The sequence below is a fragment of the Taudactylus pleione genome, unplaced genomic scaffold (genome assembly GCF_031769625.1).
Source record: "Taudactylus pleione unplaced genomic scaffold, aTauple2 ptg000579l, whole genome shotgun sequence".
In the NCBI taxonomy this organism is placed as follows: Eukaryota; Metazoa; Chordata; class Amphibia; order Anura; family Myobatrachidae; genus Taudactylus; species Taudactylus pleione.
The window spans coordinates 1712522-1735122 of record NW_028284981.1 but is presented as its reverse complement, the minus strand read 5'-3'; the positions used below and the strand labels follow the sequence as shown (position 1 = coordinate 1735122).

Below are 22601 nucleotides of genomic sequence, written 5' to 3'. Positions count from 1 at the left end.
GTGGGGCCTACCTTACCCGTTACTGGAGAAGGCCTAATGGACAGAGATAAGTACTGCACAAGTATCAGCTGCCGTGAGCAACCAACCAGCTACCCTTCTTACAAATGGGGAAATGCAGAACCACATGCCAAGCAGGATGAAGAACAGAATAAACTTGTGCACTTTACAGATGAATCTACGCACATTAGAAGCTGGACAGCTATAGCCCATCGCTGAAACGATCTTGCAGTTTTGACAAAGAAACTTTGAACGAAAACATTGAGTACACTGGAAATATCATTTGTATTATCTTACTATCCACAAAACTGCCAGTGTGAAGGAGTGAATGTTTTGTTTAGGGAACTGAAAAGTTCAATGTTATACACAGATTAGACATCACAGTAGGATGCATATCTGCTTATTACAGCAGAGTAGTTGATTAAATCAAATGTTTATTAAGATTTAGCTGGAATATGTATTCAGAGGTTAAAGTGTAGATTTCACCCTCTGGTAAATACACTGAAACATTTAAGTAGAAAATTTTATCTATAGGACCAATGTATTATGTTGTATTAGAGACTCACCCTATTGCAGGATGCATTATGGAGAAGGATGACGTCCCTTACGTTTATCCCGGGCCTGCTGATACCAGTTCTTTCTCTTCTACTAGATCAGAGACTGCATTACCAAGTGCCCGATGAGAACAGGGGGAAGAATGTTAAATGTGTATGGGATTTCCCACAGTGCAGAGTAAGGAGGTATTGACTTTAAATGAGACTTTCACAACAACTGGAATCTGGTGTGATCTCATATAGGACAATATCAGTTACCATCAAGGACTCAATATGTCCAAGTGTCAGATGATTGATGTATGGTGAAAAGCCAAAGAATGGTCAAAGATGTTGAATCCATTATGGAATGTAATGGTATGTTAACACAAGGGGGTTTTACAATCAACATAATACAAACAGGGGTTTGTTACCTGACCTTTGGTAGAAAGGTGAATGAATGGATAACAATTGGAGGATATGGTAATTGTACAATAATGAATGTGTGTTGTTATAGGTGATAAATTAAATGAATGCCTTCCACATCATAAAACCAAGAGTGGAGTGTAATGGGAGAGCAAACATGGCTTCTGAAAGCCATATTGTGTGCAGTGCTTTTAGGCCACATGTTCTCAAACTTGGTCCTCAGGACCCCAAACAGTGCATGTTTTCCAGGTCTCCTCACAGAATCACAAATGATATTAGCGCCACCTGTGGATCTTTTAAAATGTGTCAGTGAGTAATGAGTACACCTGCAAAACGTGAACTGTGTGGGGTCCTGAGACCTAGTTTGTTGACCACTGTTTTAGGCATTAGATAGTGGTCAGCATTAGGTGGTACAAAGGAATGTGAAAACTAGACACGCCATAAAACCTCAAGGCGTTGACTTTAGGTATATACGCATGCGTTCCTTAGAGCTTTATTATCAGGGTATGCGTTTGGCATCTCAGTGGTCTGGATGCCGACGCTTACCTTACCGGCGCCAGAATACAGACACCGGTCAGAAACCCGGCGCCGGCATCTTGACCTTTGGGATACCGAAGGTAAGTAACGGGAGTGGGAGGCTAGGTTTTGGCACTAGGGGGAGGAGAGGTTAGGTTTAGGCACCGGGGGGGGGGAGGGTTAGGGTAGGGAGAGGGATAGCATACTGACCACCAAGTGTTGGTATGTTAACCCTGTCGGGATCCAGGCGTCAGGATTCTGACCGTCTGGATCCCGTCTGTCGGTATTATATACTGATTCCCTTATCAGTATTTAACCAATAGAGTAGTTGGAAACAGATTTATACCCATATTTATAAGTTGTGTTCAGAGCTCACTGGCAGGCTGGTATAAGGTTCCAGGATAAAGGAGATTCCTCAGCCTTAGCCTCTCTCTCAATGTGTGTGTGTACGCATCTTTAGAGCTGGAATACTCAAACGATTTTTTTTAATGATTTAACTATGACATCACTAACGTTCAATGTAAAACGATAATCGTTCATGCGCTTTCACGTTTGTCGATTGTAGTTCAGTCAGACTGGCCAACTGAACGATTTTCAATAGAAGTTACAACATTTTTCCTTCAACACACGGAAAATTGTTTATAAAGTAAAGTAAAACCAACTAGGGTTTTTCAAAGGAAAAACTGAATGAAAATCGTTCATTACTTACATCGTTACAGGCCACGTTTTAGGGATATCCAAGCTTGAGTCCAGATGGTTAAATCAAATGAATTGAGGTACTAATTAAGTCACCTGTGCTCAAGCATGGATATCCCTAATACGTGGACTGTAATGGCGGACTTTGGGAACCTCCATCCTAAGTAGATGAGCTGCAGAGCAAGTTAAGCGTTTATAATATAGTTACTTTTACTTAGTGATGTTAGTAGTGAGCTTCCTGCTCTCTAAGGAGACCCTACCACAAGGTCACCCACAGCTTAGCGAGCGGTCTGGAGGCCGGGCCAAAAAAAAGAAAAAAAAAAGGCCGCCCTGATTCAGAGCTAGCGCTCACAAAGAGCGTCCGGCTCTGAGTCAGGGCCATTGTCCCTCTCGCTGTATTCAGGAGTCAGTTATTAGTACCATTCAGGCTGCCAATAGAAGAGGAACCATCACCCAAGAGAAGTATAACAAACACAAAGTGAGAACAATTTGAAAACAGGAAACGTTTTATTAAGAAGCGCAGGAAACGCTCTGCTATACAAATGTTGTGTCTGTTAGGATGAGGGGCGGCCGATGACAAGAGGGTGCTTGGTACATGATGAAGGTGTTATTGTGGCTTCTGAGAGGCAGAACAGCGGTGAAATGACAAGAAGCAAATACAGAACGCAGGGAATGCGAGTCGCCATCCTCCTCTCCGCAGTTCTCAGCTTAGCCCCTCCAGCCACCCCCGAACCCTGACAAAGACCTGCGGGAGAGCAAACATGAGCATTAGGGGAGCAGACACCAGTAACAGGTGATAAGAAAAGGAGGGGGGAGAGAAACAAAATATACACTGGATAAAGCAGAACCAAAATACCTTGTTATACTGATTAATATAAATAGGAATCCCCTCTATCAATAGACAGACCTGTGCAGAATCCCCCCCGCCCTCCCCACTACCCTCTATGAGCTCTGGGCCTGATTCAGACCCGGTCGCAAGCGGAGCGCTCGCAACCGGGTCGATGGTGGCCGACAGCGCATGTGCACGACGAAGCCGGCTCCGTCGTGCGCGAGACCCGGCTAGCGACAGGCAATCCGTCGCTCTGGGTCTCGCAACAAAGGGGGCGAGCTATCTATGTTGAGTGACAGCTCTTTGGTGGGCGGACCGGGAGGGGTGGTTGCCCAAACGGAGGCGTTCCCATGAGAACGCCTGCCGTTTGGGGCCGGCCCCACTGACATCACTCGTGATGTCAGTGGAGAGATCCCGGCTCTGTTAGAGCCGAAATCTCTCTTGGTCTTGACCATCGCGACCATCATCATGGCCGCTCGCAATAGCTGTGGGTGGTCACCCACAGCTATGCGAGCGGCCAAGAGGCCGATCCCAAACAAAAAATGCCCGGCTCTGAATCAGGCCCTCTGTGTGTTGTGTGTAAACAGAAACCTGTGGCCGGCTATGATGTCACTTCGTTGTTGGCACCAAATAAAGTAAAAAAAAATAAAAAAAATCTTGCACCTTAGAGTAATTTAATACTGGTTCAGTTGTTGCTTTGATACAGTGCATACCCTTTAAATGGCCATATTCTCAAATGGTGTGCAAAAGAACACATTAAAAAATTCAGTAACATAACAATTCGTACATAAAAGCCATTTCTGTACACAACCTTTTGGATAAGTCTGTTCCTTACTAGGTTCTACCGTAAACCAGATTATTATTTTTTTTTTATTTATTCATATTTAATTAAATCTGTGCAGCTCAGTCTGATCTGTCCTAGAGAGAGATAGTTGGCATCTGGAAACGAGTTAGGTACGACAGTCAGAATCCCAACACAACCACGTAAGTGTACTAACACTAACCCCTCCCCCCTAACCTCCCACAGCCTAACCCCAACCCTCCCCTCCCGCAGCTTAATGCTAATGCCTGCCCCCTAGAGTCAGGATTCTGAGCTCCGAGATGTCAACTACATCCTCCTGGAAACAGCTACTTAGGTGGGAGGTGTTTCTTTATCTTGCATCATTCTGGGGAAGTCCAGAAAACCATACTTTGTTTTTGATATTTCAAATACATAACACAGACCATGGAGGAAGATGAATTATGTGAGAAGTACAGGTCAAAAAATGTATAACTGGTATTAGTGAGCCAGCATGGTGGCTGAATGCTCCAAATGACGGTATAAACCACTGCTACTTACAATCAGCCATACACTTAAGTTGTCACTCTGGCTTTACCAAATCAGTGCTGGGTCTATAGGTAAAACGCGCCAAAATTTGTGAATGATCAATGCGGTGTCCGTTTTTGTATCAGATTATCCGGCTCGTAAAGCTTTAAAGCCGCTCTGAGGACACACCTTTGGGATGCTGGCACAAGTCATGTAGTTACTACGGTCACGTTAATTGTTACTTACGTATGTAATATTAAAGAATAAGGAATGCTTTGGCTGATGTTTCACGGATGAAAATCTCTTGGTCTTGAAGATAAAAATCTACTAAATAAAAATTGGTGTCACTTAAAGCTGCAATCCCACATTTTTATTTTATAAAACAGGAAATTTTGCACCATTTTAACATAAATCTAGGCTGTCCTCTGATAGTCCAGTCTTCCCTATGCAAAATGTCTCTGGGGTAGTCTCTGAGCTGGAAAACATTGGTATTTCAGCCCTCGAGCTCATCCCAGACTCACCTGACACCTGGTTGCTCCCTCTGTGTAAATAGTTTTGTGTATAGAAATATTCCGGCGCTCCCAAGGATCAATGTTTTTATAGGGAAGAAGAGAGAATGGAAAAATATACAGTGTGAAACTGTATTAAAAAAAACAAAAGGAAAGTATATGGATCACATACTCACCCTTTACAGGTGAGAGTACAATGGACACAAATCAACACCGTGGTCCTTCGGTGGTTGCAATAGCAACGATGAATCGATCTGGATGGATATCAAATCCTGACAGTAGTCGTTATGTGGAGAAAATAAAACATGCCTCCATAGTGCAAATCTGTTGTCATCAAATTAGAATAGTAGTAAAAAATATCCTGCTCACCTTATTCCAATTTCATAAGCGCCTTAGACATTCATTTTAAATCCCGATGTCCGTCGGTAATAAATAAAAAGATATATTTTATTAAATAATTTTATTTATTTTCCAATAGATCATCATCATATATGGCCATACAAAAAAAGAATTAGTAAAAATATATAGTATATAGATTATAAAACTATATAGTGCCAGACCTCAGCCTGATGACACAGCGTCTGTGAAACGCGTTGCTGCTACTAGTGTCTTCATCACATTTTTTACATTATGGTCTGGTACTATATAGTTTTATAATCTATATATTTTATATTTTTACTAATTCTTTTTTTTGTATGGCCATATGTGATATTCTATTGTAAAGTAAATAAAATAATTTTTTTTAAAATATATTTTTATTTATTACTGACGGACATCAGGATTTAAAATGAATGTCTAAAGTGCTTATGAAATTGGAATAAGGTGAGCAGGATATTTTTTACTATTATTCTAATTTGATGACAACGGATTTGCACTATGGAGGCATGTTTTATTTTCTCCACATAACGACTACTGTCAGGATTTGAGATCCATCCAGATCGATTCATCGTTGCTATTGCAACCACCGTAGGACCACGGTATTGATTTGTGTCCATTGTACTAATCTCACCTGTAAAGGGTGAGTATGTGGTCATATACTTTCTTTTTGTTTTTTTTAATACAGTTTTACACTATATATTTTTCTATTTTTTCCATTCTCTCTTCCCTATAAAAACATTGATCCTTGGGAGCGCCAGAATATTTCTACACACAAAACTATTTTCATCCGGATATCTGTTGAAAATTCCGATCATTCCAGGCTGCACCTTTTTTTGGTTCATTTATAGACTACACAAGGAAAGTAGCGCCAATCATCCGAACCTATTTTTTTCCCTCTGTGTAAATGCTAGCAGAGAAAATGGGTGTGGGATGTTCTGTGCAGAGCCTGATTTAGATATTACTATATAGTGCTAACTCTTCAGCCTCCCTTCTAAACCCACAGTCTACAGTGTCCCCCAAATAGGACGAAAGAGGACCATGCTACTTTGGGGCCCAATTCCACCCTTTGTCAAGAAGGGGTTAGAGTAATCTGGGCTCCTCGGTGCACGAGCCTAGGTTGCCGAATGGATGATCCGGCTCTGGTGCTAGCAAGCCGACAGTGTCTCTATCACTATATCAACAATACCATGTGTCTTTTTTATAGACAACCAGAGTGATTTATGTTAAAAACATAATCATCATTTTCATGGGATTGCAGCTTTAAAGGGGTTTTCCATCTTCAGGTGACTATTCAGCATTGCTTTATCTCGCTGGCTGCCTCCTGTGACTTTCAGTCAAGCATTTACAAAATCAGGCAGCATTGTTCCCTATCGTAGCTCTTGGGTCCGACCACACACTACCTCACTGCCTTGTGGGAATACATTGAAAGTAGAGGTGTTTATATAGTTGCTCCTGGATACAACGCAGGACTGTTCTGTGGATACTTTAGCTTATTGATAGCTGGTCTGCATCATATCTAAGGGCCACGAAAACAAACAACTCTGTCCGGGTCATAGAAAAGCTTTGTTTAAACCGCAGAAGAGAGCCAGGAAAATAAGGTCATGCATTTAGTGTTGTAGAATGGCATGAACACATCCAGAAATAAGAGCTGCCTGAAGGTGGAAACCCTTTATAATTCCAGACTGACAAAGGAGAAGATGATTTCTATGAGGCAGACTCTCTCATCCTAAAAAGGTAGGACTACAGGATCTTCAATATCCAATGAAAGACCAGAGATAGTAGTTTATCCTCTGCTATTACATATCAATTGCTTTTTGCTCCACGTGTGTCTGCATAGTAAGGAAGGAATAAGGAAACAGCAAACATCCTAATTACATTACACCCCAGCCTTTGCCCTATCCTACACATTGCGTTATCCCAGCAAAGTGTGACATGGTCGGGAATACGTACTGATTTGAAACCCCAAACGGGAAACCTACAAAACAAAGAACAGCCCAGGGTTATTGTCTGACCAGGATAAAAAAAAGGTACAAATACAGTGATGCCGCAGTTATGCTTAATTGTTACGAGTAACGTACCTCCGCCACTTCCTGGCGTTGCTCCACCACTGCCAGAACCAAACCCAGAGAATCCACTACTTTGCCCCCCAAAACCAACTCCCTGTTGGGACAGAGCACCGAAGGATGGGGCGCTCTGGTTGGCCAGATTACCAAACGTGGAACTGCCACTACTGCTTCCAAACCTGCAATTTGGTGGGATGTTATTGGGAGAGATCAGAGAGGCAGAAATGATCAATAAAACAAAAAGCACAAAATTAATAGTCGATGGCCGATACAAATCTCTATACAAAGTATTCTACCATCAGACTGAACGCCATCAGAAACACCGATGGTAGACACAAAACGGAGATGAAGACCTCATTGGCTATTTGTGGGCTTGAACAGAAGCAACAACATAAAAAACAAACAAAAAAAAAATGTATGCAAAACAGTAAGCTCTCTAAAGCTGAGTAAACACTAGTAGATCTATCATTTGATCGAACCACCAAAATATTGATAGTGAATCGATGGGTGCGTATAACGACATAATTCAGATATATCAGGACGGCTCTGCAACACAGCCGATGCCGATATAGATCAAAGATATATCGGTGCATCTGGCCGTCTGTACGGGCAACCAACTGACTGCCCGTACACTGGCTACAGCACCCGCCGACACAGACATATCAACTGGACGAGCAGATTTAAACGCCCGTCCAGTTGTGGTGTCAGGCCAGGCATATCGAGCAGCCGATTGGCAAGTGTGTATAGCTTACCAAAGCAGACGCTCGGTCGGCGCGAGGGATGGACGGCCCACAAAGTCGGGTAAATGTGAACCCAGCTTATAGCAAAAAGCTCAGGGCTGAGCCGCAGGGGGCGCTACGCTTTCTTCCTAGCCGACTTCTTCTATGTCTCAGGACATTCACGCTGCGACAGCATGAAGGCACACGTCTAAAGCTTAAGTAAGAAACGGGATTGCACCATTAGTGGAGACCTTGCTACTTCGCAATCTCTCTCCCAGGAGAATGGGGACACGGGAGGGGGGGCACTTATTCTTCTCTTAAATTCATAGTGCATAAGACACTATTTGATTGATAAATGAAATGTGAATGTTGAACCTGGTGGCATTTTCTCTTTAAAGTTTGTTGCATCAAAGTCATATATAGCCAATACCTATATGCAGCATGTCACCGTTAATAAAAGACAAAAGTCATCGAGTGTCAATAATAAACTACACAAAATATTTAAATACATATCACTGTAGTGTGCAATAGGATAAAATGTCCTGTCCTTACCCAAATCCTCCTGTGTTAGCTGCAGCTGTACCCTCGCCGAACACTTTGCCTTCAGTCGAGCCCAGAGGGCTTGCAAAACTTGGGGCTGAACCGAATGCTGGCACCCCTCCGTAACCAGGGGATCCCCCGAAAGTTGGAGGGCTGCCAAACACCGGAGCAGCGCCGAACCCACCTGAGCAAAACAGAGGCAAACAAAATAAAAGAGGAGGAGGGAAGAGGGGGGAGACACAAGGGAAAACACATCACATGCAATGGCAATGGCAGACATGGGGTTCTATGCCAAATCAACACAGACTAGGTGCCTGGTGGCAGGGGCACAATCAATGTACTGCCACAAACATTATATGCACTACTAGAGATTATATATTATATAATACACACACACACATGCAGTGGTTCCTGCTTTGTGAGCTGGACCTTAGTGAATCAGTACGGTACTTGCGTAATAAAGGAACTGCCTCATTGTAGAAGGTTTGATACATTGTCACTCAGAGCAACCAATCAGCTTCTCCCTATGATTTTATAGAATGCACTTGACAAAAGCTAGTTAGAAGCTGATTGGTTGCTACTGGAAACTTCTCCACTCTTTGGAAGGTTTCATACATCTCCCCCGTTAACCACTTGCCAACGATCTCCTCTTCCTCATTGCTGACTGGCTGGTTAGCTGACCCCGGCATTTATACTGACCGTCTGCTTCCCGGAATTGATGTATTGCAACTAGAACAGATCACAGGTGCCCATTTCCCTGGGCCATAGGAATTCAGCGGAGTATGGCTTCAGGTGGTGATGTGCGGTCTCTTATTACGTCACATTGCACAACCTGACATGCTGCCCACACTGTGTGCGCGCACCAGGTTCAGGGCCGATGAAATTGTACTTCTGATTTATTTTCAGCTGTTGAAGGCCGGCTTCATGCCAATCATTGTGTTATGTAGGAGCATCAAGGGTCTGAGTACATGATGGACCCTTCTGCAAAGTTTTGCTTTATAACATTCCTTAAAGCTTTGGCATTGCTATCTGGTACTTCCCCCAAAACCATAAGTCACCAGAATCCCAACATATACCCATCTGTTGTATAACTGACCTCCCCACCATATACCCCAAACACCCATCTGTTGTGTAAGAGACCTCTCCACCATATACCCATCTGCTGTGTAAGAGACCTCTCCGCCATATACCCCAAACACCCATCTGTTGTGTAAGAGAACTCTCCACCATATACCCATCTGCTGTGTAAGAGACCTCCCCGCCATATACCCCAAACACCCATCTGCTGTGTAAGAGACCTCTCCACCATATACCCCAAACACCCATCTGCTGTGTAAGAGAACTCTCCGCCATATATCCCAAACACCCATCTGTTGTGTAAGAGAACTCTCCACCATATACCCATCTGCTGTGTAAGAGACCTCTCCGCCATATACCCCAAACACCCATCTGCTGTGTAAGAGACCTCTCCGCCATATACCCCAAACACCCATCTGCTGTGTAAGAGACCTCTCCACCATATACCCAAACACCCATCTGCTGTGTAAGAGACCTCTCCGCCATATACCCCAAACACCCATCTGCTGTGTAAGAGACCTCTCCACCATATACCCAAACACCCATCTGCTTTGTAAGAGACCTCTCCGCCATATACCCCAAACACCCATCTGCTGTGTAAGAGACCTCTCCGCCATATACCCCAAACACCCATCTGCTGTGTAAGAGACCTCTCCGCCATATACCCCAAACACCCATCTGCTGTGTAAGAGACCTCTCCACCATATACCCAAACACCCATCTGCTTTGTAAGAGACCTCTCCGCCATATACCCCAAACACCCATCTGCTGTGTAAGAGACCTCTCCGCCATATACCCCAAACACCCATCTGCTGTGTAAGAGACCTCTCCACCATATACCCCAAACACCCATCTGCTGTGTAAGAGACCTCTCCACCATATACCCAAACACCCATCTGCTTTGTAAGAGACCTCTCCGCCATATACCCAAACACCCATCTGCTGTGTAAGAGAACTCTCCACCATATACCCCAAACACCCATCTGCTGTGTAAGAGAACTCTCCACCATATACCCAAACACCCATCTGCTGTGTAAGAGACCTCTCCACCATATACCCCAAACACCCATCTGCTGTGTAAGAGACCTCTCCGCCATATACCCAAACACCCATCTGCTGTGTAAGAGACCTCTCCGCCATATACCCCAAACACCCATCTGCTGTGTAAGAGACCTCTCCGCCATATACCCAAACACCCATCTGCTGTGTAAGAGACCTCTCCACCATATACCCCAAACACCCATCTGCTGTGTAAGAGACCTCTCCGCCATATACCTCAAACACCCATCTGCTGTGTAAGAGACCTCTCCACCATATACCCCAAACACCCATCTGCTGTGTAAGAGACCTCTCCACCATATACCCAAACACCCATCTGCTTTGTAAGAGACCTCTCCGCCATATACCCAAACACCCATCTGCTGTGTAAGAGAACTCTCCACCATATACCCCAAACACCCATCTGCTGTGTAAGAGACCTCTCCACCATATACCCCAAACACCCATCTGCTGTGTAAGAGACCTCTCCACCATATACCCAAACACCCATCTGCTTTGTAAGAGACCTCTCCGCCATATACCCAAACACCCATCTGCTGTGTAAGAGAACTCTCCACCATATACCCCAAACACCCATCTGCTGTGTAAGAGAACTCTCCACCATATACCCCAAACACCCATCTGCTGTGTAAGAGAACTCTCCACCATATACCCCAAACACCCATCTGCTGTGTAAGAGACCTCTCGGCCATATACCCCAAACACCCATCTGCTGTGTAAGAGACCTCTCCACCATATACCCCAAACACCCATCTGCTGTGTAAGAGACCTCTCCACCATATACCCAAACACCCATCTGCTTTGTAAGAGACCTCTCCGCCATATACCCAAACACCCATCTGCTGTGTAAGAGACCTCTCCGCCATATACCCCAAACACCCATCTGCTGTGTAAGAGACCTCTCCACCATATACCCCAAACACCCATCTGCTGTGTAAGAGAACTCTCCACCATATACCCCAAACACCCATCTGCTGTGTAAGAGACCTCTCCACCATATACCCAAACACCCATCTGCTTTGTAAGAGACCTCTCCGCCATATACCCCAAACACCCATCTGCTGTGTAAGAGACCTCTCCACCATATACCCCAAACACCCATCTGCTGTGTAAGAGACCTCTCCGCCATATACCCCAAACACCCATCTGCTGTGTAAGAGAACTCTCGGCCATATACCCCAAACAGTAGAACAAGTTTTCTGATTGCACCAGACATCATATATGCCCTAAAGTATTTCTATTATATTGAAATAGGCCCCACAGTTATCGTTATCTCTCAATTCGGAAGAGTGGGGGTGCTACCACAGACACATTGCTGGATCAAATACTAATAGAAAGAAAGCAAATGTCCACAGTGGTGCACTAAATAAACATGCATAAAACATAACTTTTAATAGTATATATATATATTAATGGTGTTAAGTATAGGAGCGCATATCTGATTATACCAGTATTGGCCTGATACCAATTATGAAATCAATCTCACATATGTACAATATACGTAGACCGGCTACTAGAGTTGACATATAGTAAGTTGATGTATGCTGTGCATTAGAGCATGTATAGAGGTGTTAGTTGGTGATCGAGGAGAGAAGATTCTTCTCCAAGACTTGATCTTATAGATACGTAGTTCTTCACTTCTATTTTTGACCAAATTCTCTGACAACATGTATATTATGTACTTCTGTTCTATTGCTGCAGCGCTGACAGCAACAAAATTTATATTTATCATCAGTACATGCTTCTACCCTCAACATCCAATTCAGATGATATCATATCATTTCCACTTTATAATTTTCCCACAATATATTGCAGCCTTTTAATATGTATTGTAGATTATCTGGTCTTACACGGTGACCAGCGCATGGATAGATGGGAAAAATTTATGCAAATAAGATATTTCTACTCCCACTCATTAAACTGGATGTGTATTTCTTTATATGCTCAGTCACATGTCTCAGGAATTTCCTTCACAGAACTATATTGTGTTCTGTGATCACTAAACTACAACCAACTAACAAACATGTCAGTACAATTGGTACTATCATTGAAATAATATCATAATATCAGATCAGCTGACAATAGTTTACTACACCCCGCGTTACAATATACATCTCTCTATGGACTATAAATATTATATTTAATTTATATACAGCACTTCTAATTTACATTATAAGAAAGTAGGACTTTGAGACGAAAATATGATTCATATATTTATCATTATAATTTATTTTTTTATATAGGCTGTCTAATAATGTAGGGTTTATAGTATATCAATATGAATATAATGGTTAACTTATAAAATGATTTGGTCAATCTTATTGCGGCATATATATACTTTTCTTGCATATGTAGAAATCTTAAAATGAATTCCATTATACATCAAACATATTCCATTGAAAGAATTTTCAATGATTTTCTTATCCAGAACATTTGGAATCCCTTTATCTGCAATCTTCCTCCAAACCTGGACTAATCCTATGTTTGAGTAATTGAATGAGAAACATAATATAAATGTCTTGTTACCACTCTACTGTATGGAATTACATATATTTGTAATAATCAATTATAGCATAGTTTACTATGACACACACTAATACAATGATGGGAATTTGATCACAGCGATTATTACTTAGATGTTTATCTGGGCCCGATTAGCTGTGCCTGAAAGACGTGGGACATCATCATTAGTAATAGGGGCGTGGAATATATGTCAATCCTAGAGAGTGGGAGAGACATTAGGATACATGGAGCTATCCGATTGGAGGACTATCTCTAGTAGTTTTGGATTGGTCACAAGAAAATGCGGGAGTATTTAAGAAACTTCCGGTAAGCGGCTCGGCTTACCGTGATAAAGCTACATAGCGAAACGCCGCGTCGGTCAGCGGCGCTCCACATTACTGTGTCCTTGTTATAATAGTTCTACATCCCAGCGTTAACATCCGAGATATATAATTCATGATGATAGAGAGATGTATATTGTAACGCGGGGTGTAGTAAACTATTGTCAGCTGATCTGATATTATGATATTATTTCAATGATAGTACCAATTGTATTGACTTGTTTGTTAGTTGGTTGTAGTTTAGCGATCACAGAACACAATATAGTTCTGTGAAGGAAATTCCTGAGACATGTGACTGAGCATATAAAGAAATACACATCCAGTTTAATGAGTGGAAGTAGAAATATCTTATTTGCATAAATTTTTCCCATCTATCCATGCGCTGGTCACCGTGTAAGACCAGATAATCTACAATACATATTAAAAGGCTGCAATATATTGTGGGAAAATTATAAAGTGGAAATGATATGATATCATCTGAATTGGATGTTGAGGGTAGAAGCATGCACTGATGATAAATATAAATTTTGTTGCTGTCAGCGCTGCAGCAATAGAACAGAAGTACATAATATACATGTTGTCAGAGAATTTGGTCAAAAATAGAAGTGAAGAACTACGTATCTATAAGATCAAGTCTTGGAGAAGAATCTTCTCTCCTCGATCACCAACTAACACCTCTATACATGCTCTAATGCACAGCATACATCAACTTACTATATGTCAACTCTAGTAGCCGGTCTACGTATATTGTACATATGTGAGATTAATTTCATAATTGGTATCAGGCCAATACTGGTATAATCAGATATGCGCTCCTATACTTAACACCATTAATAGGATACTGTATGACTTAGTAGCACACGCAATTTTTAATTGAATCACTTACACTACACACATTAAACTTTTTTAATAATTTCGCTTTTTAGTCTTTGATAATACACACACACGCACACGCACACGCTTAAAAGTTATGTTTTATGCATGTTTATTTAGTGCACCACTATGGACATTTTCTCTCTTTTTCTATTAGTATATACCCCAAACACCCATCTGCTGTGTAAGAGACCTCTCCGCCATATACCCCAAACACCCATCTGTTGTGTAAGAGACCTCTCCGCCATATACCCCAAAAACCCATCTGCTGTGTAAGAGACCTCTCCACCATATACCCAAACACCCATCTGCTGTGTAAGAGACCTCTCCGCCAAATACCCATCTGTGGTGTAAGAATCCTCTCCACCATATACCCCAAATACCCATCTGTGGTATAAGAATCCTCTCCAATATATACCCCAAATACCCATCTGTGGTGTAAGAATCCTCTCCACTATATACCCCAAATACCCATCTGTTGTGCAAGAATCCCCTCCACCATATACCCCAAATACCTATCTGCTGTGTAAGAATCCTCTCCACCTTGTTTTTGCGTTTAATAAAAGGCCTTTCGCCAACTTCAACATTGAGTTGATCACCAATGATTTTCGGTTGTGGCACGTTGACCATAACCGAGGCACCAAAGTCCCTGAAATAACTGTCCCAGTCAATGACCTTCTTTTCAGCTAAATCGAGTTGTCAGTGAAACCGCTTAATGGGAAGCAGGGTCTTCACACCAACAGTAAATGAACCTCACAGCAGTCACATAAATAACAGGACTTTTCCATGACAGTCCCTCACATTAGATTTCCAGGACAAACTTGGCACCAAAATACAGTACAGAGTTAGCCATCTCTACACTTTCTTTCAGCAGCCAAAATGCCTTTATTCTGCCAGAAAGCAATGGCTACCTTTTCTGTGCCAAGGTAAATCCCATATCTTCATGATAAAGATTATGCCGGGGACATATTCACCCCCCCCCCCCCCCCCCCCTCCCTTAGGTCATCTAACCAGTCAGTGAGCCATGTGGAAGAGGAGACAGTTGACAGTTGGCTCATTGAGGCAGTCCCTTTACTACGCCAGTACCGACCGTTCACTGCGAACTAATGACATCACATGGACATGCCTGCTTTCGTGATGTCACTTATTCACGTATTTGCTGCTCATCAGCTCCCTATGAACCTGTAACATGAAAATGGCTGCCTTACCGCTGTGTAAGCACTGGGTACACTTTACATAAAGGCAAACACTAATATGGGACACAAAAACCTAGGAATGGAAAAATACAACCAAGACAGACATAGCTACATCTTTACAGCGTTCTTGTATTCTGTATCAGGCACGTGCCAAGTAAATGTGTAGGTAAATATTGGTGGTTTAACCTACAACTGGAACTGTATGAATATCATTTTAAATTGTATACTTTGATTACCAATGCTAGGAAAGACTGCTCCATATTAGAACAATTGTTTTTTTTGTCTTAGCATTAAGTAATTTAAAAGGGAGACAATGCTATTTGTTGGACCATAACAGTTAATGCGTAACATTCACGCAGTTTTGAAAAGTGTACAAGGGTAAAAGCCTAAATGAAAGTCTAACTGCTAATGTAAACTTATTACTATACGCACCATTGTGGACAGGAGTCAGCTGTAAACCTATAATACTCCCTTTCTTTGCCGAGTTCCTCAGGGGCATTGCTAGAATCAGCAGTAGGCGTGGCTTCTTGTCACACTAAGCTCATGTGATCACTCCGAGCCAATGAACAGCGAGCTGGCAGCTTTATGATTCCACAGGGCGTCCACAGCATACGCTGTTCACATCCTCATTTAAGGGGCTGATTCTGAGACACAGGCAAAGTGGCTGGAGTGGGGGCAGCCGCAGAAGCCGCCTGATTTACTACTTTATGCTATAATGTGGGCATCTGTTCTACTAATGCGGGTGCTTGTGTGTGTGTGCAAGCGGAACCAGTGTCGCCCATTCATTTTACGACAGCATTAGTCGCATAGATCCCTGCGACTTAGAATCAGCCCCTAATACTCAACACCAAAGCTAACCTATGCCCCATATGTAAAAGAAACTAAGACCCAGTAAATGTAAAACTATTACACACACACACATCAAAACTATCTGTCCAATCAACCAACGAGTTGGCCGATTGGAACAAAAACCTAGTAATGAATGGGAGCTAATGACTGATTTAACCAAGAATTCAAACGGATTTAACCCATTTGTCTGACCGACCGTTTGCGTCTGTTGCCCAGTGTTTGGGAGCAAAAGGTCAATTGTCATTTGCGCCCATACATATCACATTTTCGCTCTAACCACCCACCTAGTTGAATGGTTGGAAAAGATCATCCTTAGGTGCACAGTTGTGTCCTCCTACATCTTACTTCCTTGCGCTTTAAACAGTCCTTCTAGTCGCGCCATGGCGTCGCATGACTCGGTAGCGCCAAGCGTCTTTTTGTGCGACTTTTTACCTTCAAATGCGTCTTATTCGCACAGTGATGCAGCTTCTGCTGATTAAAACGATATGCGGCATGTCTACATTCTGTGTGTGACTGCGGGTGTATCTGCATGCCAAATGCTACGTTACAGCGTCACAGCCAGTAACACAGTAACGCAGCATTTGGCATGCAGCTATAACTGTAGTCGCACACAGAATATAGGCATGCTATATATCATTTTAATCAAATGAAAAGTCGCGAGAAAAGACGCTCGGCACTACAGATTCGCACGGCACTCACGCATTATGTTTAACATGACTTGTAGCGCGCAGAGGTGGCACATCTGTATGGCCAGCTTTAGACGTTCAGAGACTGGTTTAAGGCTCATTGATGCAGGAACACAAAGTACATTACTTGCCTTAAGTTTGCCCAGACATCCAGGGACTAAACTGAAATACACGGCTGCCTACACATTTACATGGCGACTTCCGTGAGACACATTTCATGAGGACCAACATACAGAACGCCTTGGGTATGTATTCAATTCATTCTGAGCTTCTTGTGCCCCAAAGTATACGAAAGGACTGAAATGGGAGCAAACGTCATACACAGCCCATGAATAACTACCAAATCAGATGTGGATGTGACACACAAGATAGTACATATAAAGCCCAATGCATGGTTGGTACAGACCTCAGAGTGCTGGGGAACTCTGCATTTAGCAAGCAGAAGACAGATTAGCATAACTTTCCTTATTGGCCAGTAGTAATCTGCAAATAACGATGCCTCAAAGCCGCTGGTGAACTACAAGCCCTATCAGGCAATGGGTGTCCAGCAATAGCATAAGCGCTGAACGTTACCATGTGGCTGAGATGATCGTGACCATAGTTCAATTCCAAAACGTGTTTCTCATCATCTTACAGAACTAAAGAAAGATAGGGCCGCTGTGCACTTAAGTGTTATTGTGCAGGTGAGCGTCCCAACAGCGAGGAACGTGTAACAGGTAGGGTCAGATACCCCCACGTATGACACAACAAGGAAAGTCACCCTTTCATTATTTATCACTTTAGGAGACACCTGGTAACCAGGCATAGTCTTAGTCTTCTGTGTATGGCTATTATTTGTGCAGGGAAACCCCAGCTGAGGGACAACAGAACAGATGACCGAGGAAGCAACGTCTGGAGTAGTGAGATCTCACCCCTCCTCATGCACAGGGGCAGGTAAAGGCTAGTGCCAAGATGCCACAGCATGGAGAATGGGGAGAAGCTGGTAATGTCTTCCCACTGCCCAACAGTCATTCATCATGGAAATTTAAAGCAATTGTCCATGACCTGTAGCACCTCCGCCCTTTCAGATCACTAGCACAAGGAGCTGCATCTTACGTAGCATCAGAGCTGTGAGTAGCAGTACCGTTCTATGCGAGTGTGAGCATCCTGCCACCCCCCTCCCAGTAAGCACAGTGACATGGGGGCTCTCTAGTCACCTTCAACCACTGGAATGGAACACTGTCATGTGACCTCACGCTGATTAGACCTCACATGGCCTTAATCTATCCTCTACGCTAGGGGTAGGCAATAAGCAGCTCCCCCAGCTGTTGTAGAACTACACATCCCAGCATACCCTGCCACAGTTTTGCTATTTGGCCATGCTAAAACTGTTGCAAGGCATGCTGGGATTTGTAGTTCAACATCAGCTGGAGTGCCCGCTTATTGCCCACCCCTGCTCGACACCCCACAGATCTGTACGTGGTTCCCCTGTGCAGGCGTGCTTTCCCCAATTGGACTCAATTACCATATAAACATCGGCAAGTAATCATTAGCCTCTATAATTACAATTGGTTGCTGACGATTGCCAACACAGTAACCGCTATTGGCGCGCTACGTTAAAATCTCTGCATACACTAAAGGGAGAAATTGTGCAATGTATAACACAGTACATGAAAAAACTATTCTGTTTTGCGCTCGTTAAAACACATGGGTCTTAGGGTTCCAGGAGCCAATAACACTGGGGTCGCTCAATAAAACACTTCAGCCATAGGGCTCTTCCACTGATTCAGCCACCTCATTAATGGTGCAAAGAGCCTGGACCACTGCACCAGTAATGAGGAGCAAGTCTCAGCTACTTGGGGGTAAGTGTTCTCTGATGAGCCGCAGACTGAGGGTAAGAAACATATACAGGGGTATTCAATATGGGTGCGATAACATCGTTTTTGTGTTAATATCGCAATTATGACGTCATTATCGCAGGTTTTACTTTTACACCCTATTCAATTTCAAGACATCGCAGTTTTGAAAAGTCTTTGATAAAAAACGGTGATAACTTTTCACCATTGAATAGGTGTCGAAAAAAAAGTGCAGAATTGGGGTTTAGGGGTGCAGGCTTAAAAAAAATAGCCTGCACCCCTGTGAATGACATTTAAAAAAGAACTGTGTCAAAAAAAGTTAAATAAAAAATAGGGACACCCCAAAAAATTAACTGAAAAATTGGGGTGCAAAAAAAAAAAAAATGGGGAAAAATTGTTAAACAATAGGGAAATAGGTTCAGGGCTATTCTGCATGTATGCGGCAGGTGTTTTCTAGAATAGATTTATAGCGGCAGGTGTTTTCTAGAATAGAATTATAGCGGCAGGTGCACAAATGCAGAATTTTAAAAAATTTACTTTAGGGACATCAAAATATGCTAGTACCCATTTTCATGTACCCCAAATTTGATGGGACCACTTAAAAAAACGAAAAAAATAACCTAAGTGCTCTTCTGCATCACTTCTTCAATGTCGGGAAAAAAACACCTGCTGCGGCTATTTAAATCCCCGACTTTCAATTACAGGCTAAAACGGGGGGTACCCATAGTGATCTCCCCATGTTTTAACAACTTTAGGGGGGTCTTACAATTATTTTAAGGAAAAATTCGTAACTTTACGCAAATCCAACTTCAGAGTTTCCCGTTTTCGTTAATTTTACATTGAATACGGGGATAAGCGGGAGCACGCCCGATACTTTAACGCAGGAAAAAACTCCGATATGAAACGTTAACTTCGGCAGTGAAGTTAACGTTTCATATTGAATACCCCTCATAGTGTTTGTATGAGAAGGGGAAGAACCCGCTGCTGCCAAGGAGAGTTCATCGCAACGGTACAATACCTGTCTTGTTGGGGCTAGAGAAGCCGAATCCCTGGGAGGATACGCTCCCACCTCCTGCGCTGAATGTGCCTGAGGATTTTTGTTCGCCAAACGTGGAGCTACCAAAGCCAAAAGTCTTGGCCCCACTGTTACCGAACAGGCTGCTGGCGTCTGCGAAAGGGAGGAGAGAAATAAGACAACCAGAAACGCCCTTCGCGCAATCAGTGCTTATTGAACGGTAGGCAGTAAACAACACCGATGAATGGTGTAAGATCAGCACTACAATATTAAAAATTTTAATATTGTAGTGCTGATCTTACACCATTCATCGGTGTTGTTTACTAAATACAAGCAGTACATCATCATGAGAGCCATTCAAATATAACATTTTTTAAAAAAATTTAGTTTTATAATGCATTACTCTGGAGTGATTTGATTCTAGCACATTTAAAATTTAGATATTTGGCTTTAGTTAACCAAAGTTCAATCATTTTAAGGTGGGGAATCCAATCCCTCACCGTGATGTCCGACGGTGCACATTACCATCTATTACGGTAGGCAATCTTCGGTAACTTTTCCTTACTCCCTATTGAGGTGTACAGGAAAGTTAGCGGAAACGCTGGCCGCGCAGTGACTTTGTCTGGTCGTTCTGGAGTCACTTTGTGGCTCTCGCACTCGATCGATCGATTCCCCACCTAAGAATGTATCAACAAGATCTACAGAGTTGTTTTCATTCACCCATCTCTCCATAGCCCAGCGGTTGGCTGACACCTGAGGTTCCTACATCTCAGATAGGTTTAGTTCTATCATTTTCCACTTCAGTAGTAACACAAGTACATCTAAAAAAGATGCAAAACTATAACCTCCTGTTATGAGCCGATGACAGGTTCAGCTTAAATTAACAAAGACTATCGTACAAGTCCTGGCTATGGAATCGGTATGATTTACTGCCGGACCCATGCCCGGCGGTTGGATTCCAGACAGCGGCATCCCGGGCAGAGGAAGAAATCCCGATCATCCATAGGTAAGTATATACTAACCTATTTCTACCCACCTAACCCTCCCTTAGGGGTGCCTAACCCTAACCTTCCCCCCAGTGCCTAACCCTAATCCCCCCTCCCCGCCGCCTAAACCTGTCCCCCTGGGGGTGCCTAACCCTAAGTCCCCTCCGGGGGTGCCTAACACTAACCCACCCTTCCCCTAGTCTAAACCTAACCTCCCGGGGGTTGCCTAACCCTAAGTCCCCCTCGGGAACCCTAAACCTAACCCTCCCCCCCGCGGCTATCTGCGCCCAGCGTCACTTCGATCGGGATACCGGGCTCCCGGTGTATGTCTAATGACAGGCGTCGGCATATCGATGCCTGTCTTTAGACCCTTGCCGGGATATGACAATCGGGAAGCCGGCTGTCGGGATTAGGTCCGCCGGCTTCCAGACTGCATACCCTGGCTATTACCTATCCACAACATGTAGCAACTATAGGTGTGAAAATTCTTTAACTGGAGCCCATTGGAGCAGGTAGAAGTCTATCACAGACCTCAATAACTACACAATAGAGGGGATACCATCAAACGCTACAACATGGATTAAATACACTGTTAGTTGCTGTTGCACGTTTCAGTAGTTAAATGAACGGGATCTATAATATAACAATTACGCCAAAGAGTCTGCATGTTCAATACTAGAGGTCGGTAATATAAAAGAGAGGTCACAGCACAGTACTCATACTTACTGGATGCGCTGGGCACACCAAATCCAGACCCAGGGGCACTGAAAGGATTCTTGTTGGCAGCTTCCTCGCTGGGTTTGCCACCAAGACCACTGAAGAAACCCCCACTGGTCGTGCTACTGCCGCTTGCACCAAAGAGACCCCCACCAGAGGAAGATGGCTGCCGAGTACAAAGACGAGAGATATTATTCAGCAGTAAATGTGCCGCAAAACAGAACAGAAGTACTCCCATATCGAAGAGAAACTTTGTTGAAAAACACTGCATTATATTCTATTACTTCATGCCTCGTGCGTCAGAAAGGACGCGAGTGCATGGTACAAAATATTGTTCAACCCACAAAATGTCCAGGTCCACCGTGCGCAGGTGACGGAGGCGCTAAGTTCTATGTACAGAATGACACACCCATATAGTTTGATTTTAAACTAGCAAATAAGATAAAGGGAGGCAACGATGTGTCCTTATACATCTATTCATTTCACGCCATACAGAGGAAGGCGCCTGGTGCGATTCCGGAGCTGTGTACTTTTTTCTCAATTTTACGTCTTCGTTCGCTTATAGTCTACTAGGTAATTAGGAGAAGATTTTTTTTTTTGCAAAAGAATTAGTAAAAAGTCGCTGATAAAGCATAACTATGCACGACGCGTTTCGGTCGTATTGGACCTTTTTACACAGACTTGCTGCTTTTTGCTCAATTTTGCATCTTAGTTCACTTATTGTGTACTAAGTACTTATACCTTTGCAACAACAAAAAAAATCTAAGTACCTAGTACACAATAAGTGAACTAAGATGCAAAATTGAGGAAAAAGTATGCAGTCTGTATAAAAAGGCAAAAGACAGGTCCGATATGAGCGAAACGCGCCATGCATAGTTATGCTGTATCAGCGACTTTTTACTTATACCTTTGCAACAAAAAAAAAAAAATCTAAGTAAAAAGTCGCTGATACAGCA

General features: G+C 43.1%; 1 protein-coding gene across 3 annotated transcripts in view; it reads right to left on the bottom strand.

Annotated features, from left to right (window-relative positions):
* Positions 1 to 2785: 2785 nt before the first annotated feature.
* NUP214 (nucleoporin 214) overlaps positions 2786 to 22601 on the bottom strand; it is a 101399-nt gene continuing 81583 nt past the window's right edge. The window contains exons 31-37 of one of the 3 annotated variants that reach the window (XM_088453318.1): positions 21655 to 21811; positions 19946 to 20095; positions 8522 to 8693; positions 7266 to 7429; positions 7138 to 7162; positions 4547 to 4627; positions 2828 to 2910 (exon numbers count right to left, since the gene is read on the bottom strand). In XM_088453318.1, coding sequence (XP_088309444.1) covers positions 4588 to 4627; positions 7138 to 7162; positions 7266 to 7429; positions 8522 to 8693; positions 19946 to 20095; positions 21655 to 21811 — 708 coding nt within the window. In that variant the 3' untranslated portion in view covers positions 2828 to 2910; positions 4547 to 4587. Of the gene's footprint in view, positions 2911 to 4546; positions 4628 to 7137; positions 7163 to 7265; positions 7430 to 8521; positions 8694 to 19945; positions 20096 to 21654; positions 21812 to 22601 lie in introns of all 3 variants that reach the window. The other 2 variants (XM_088453319.1, XM_088453320.1) reach the window with 2 other exon arrangements.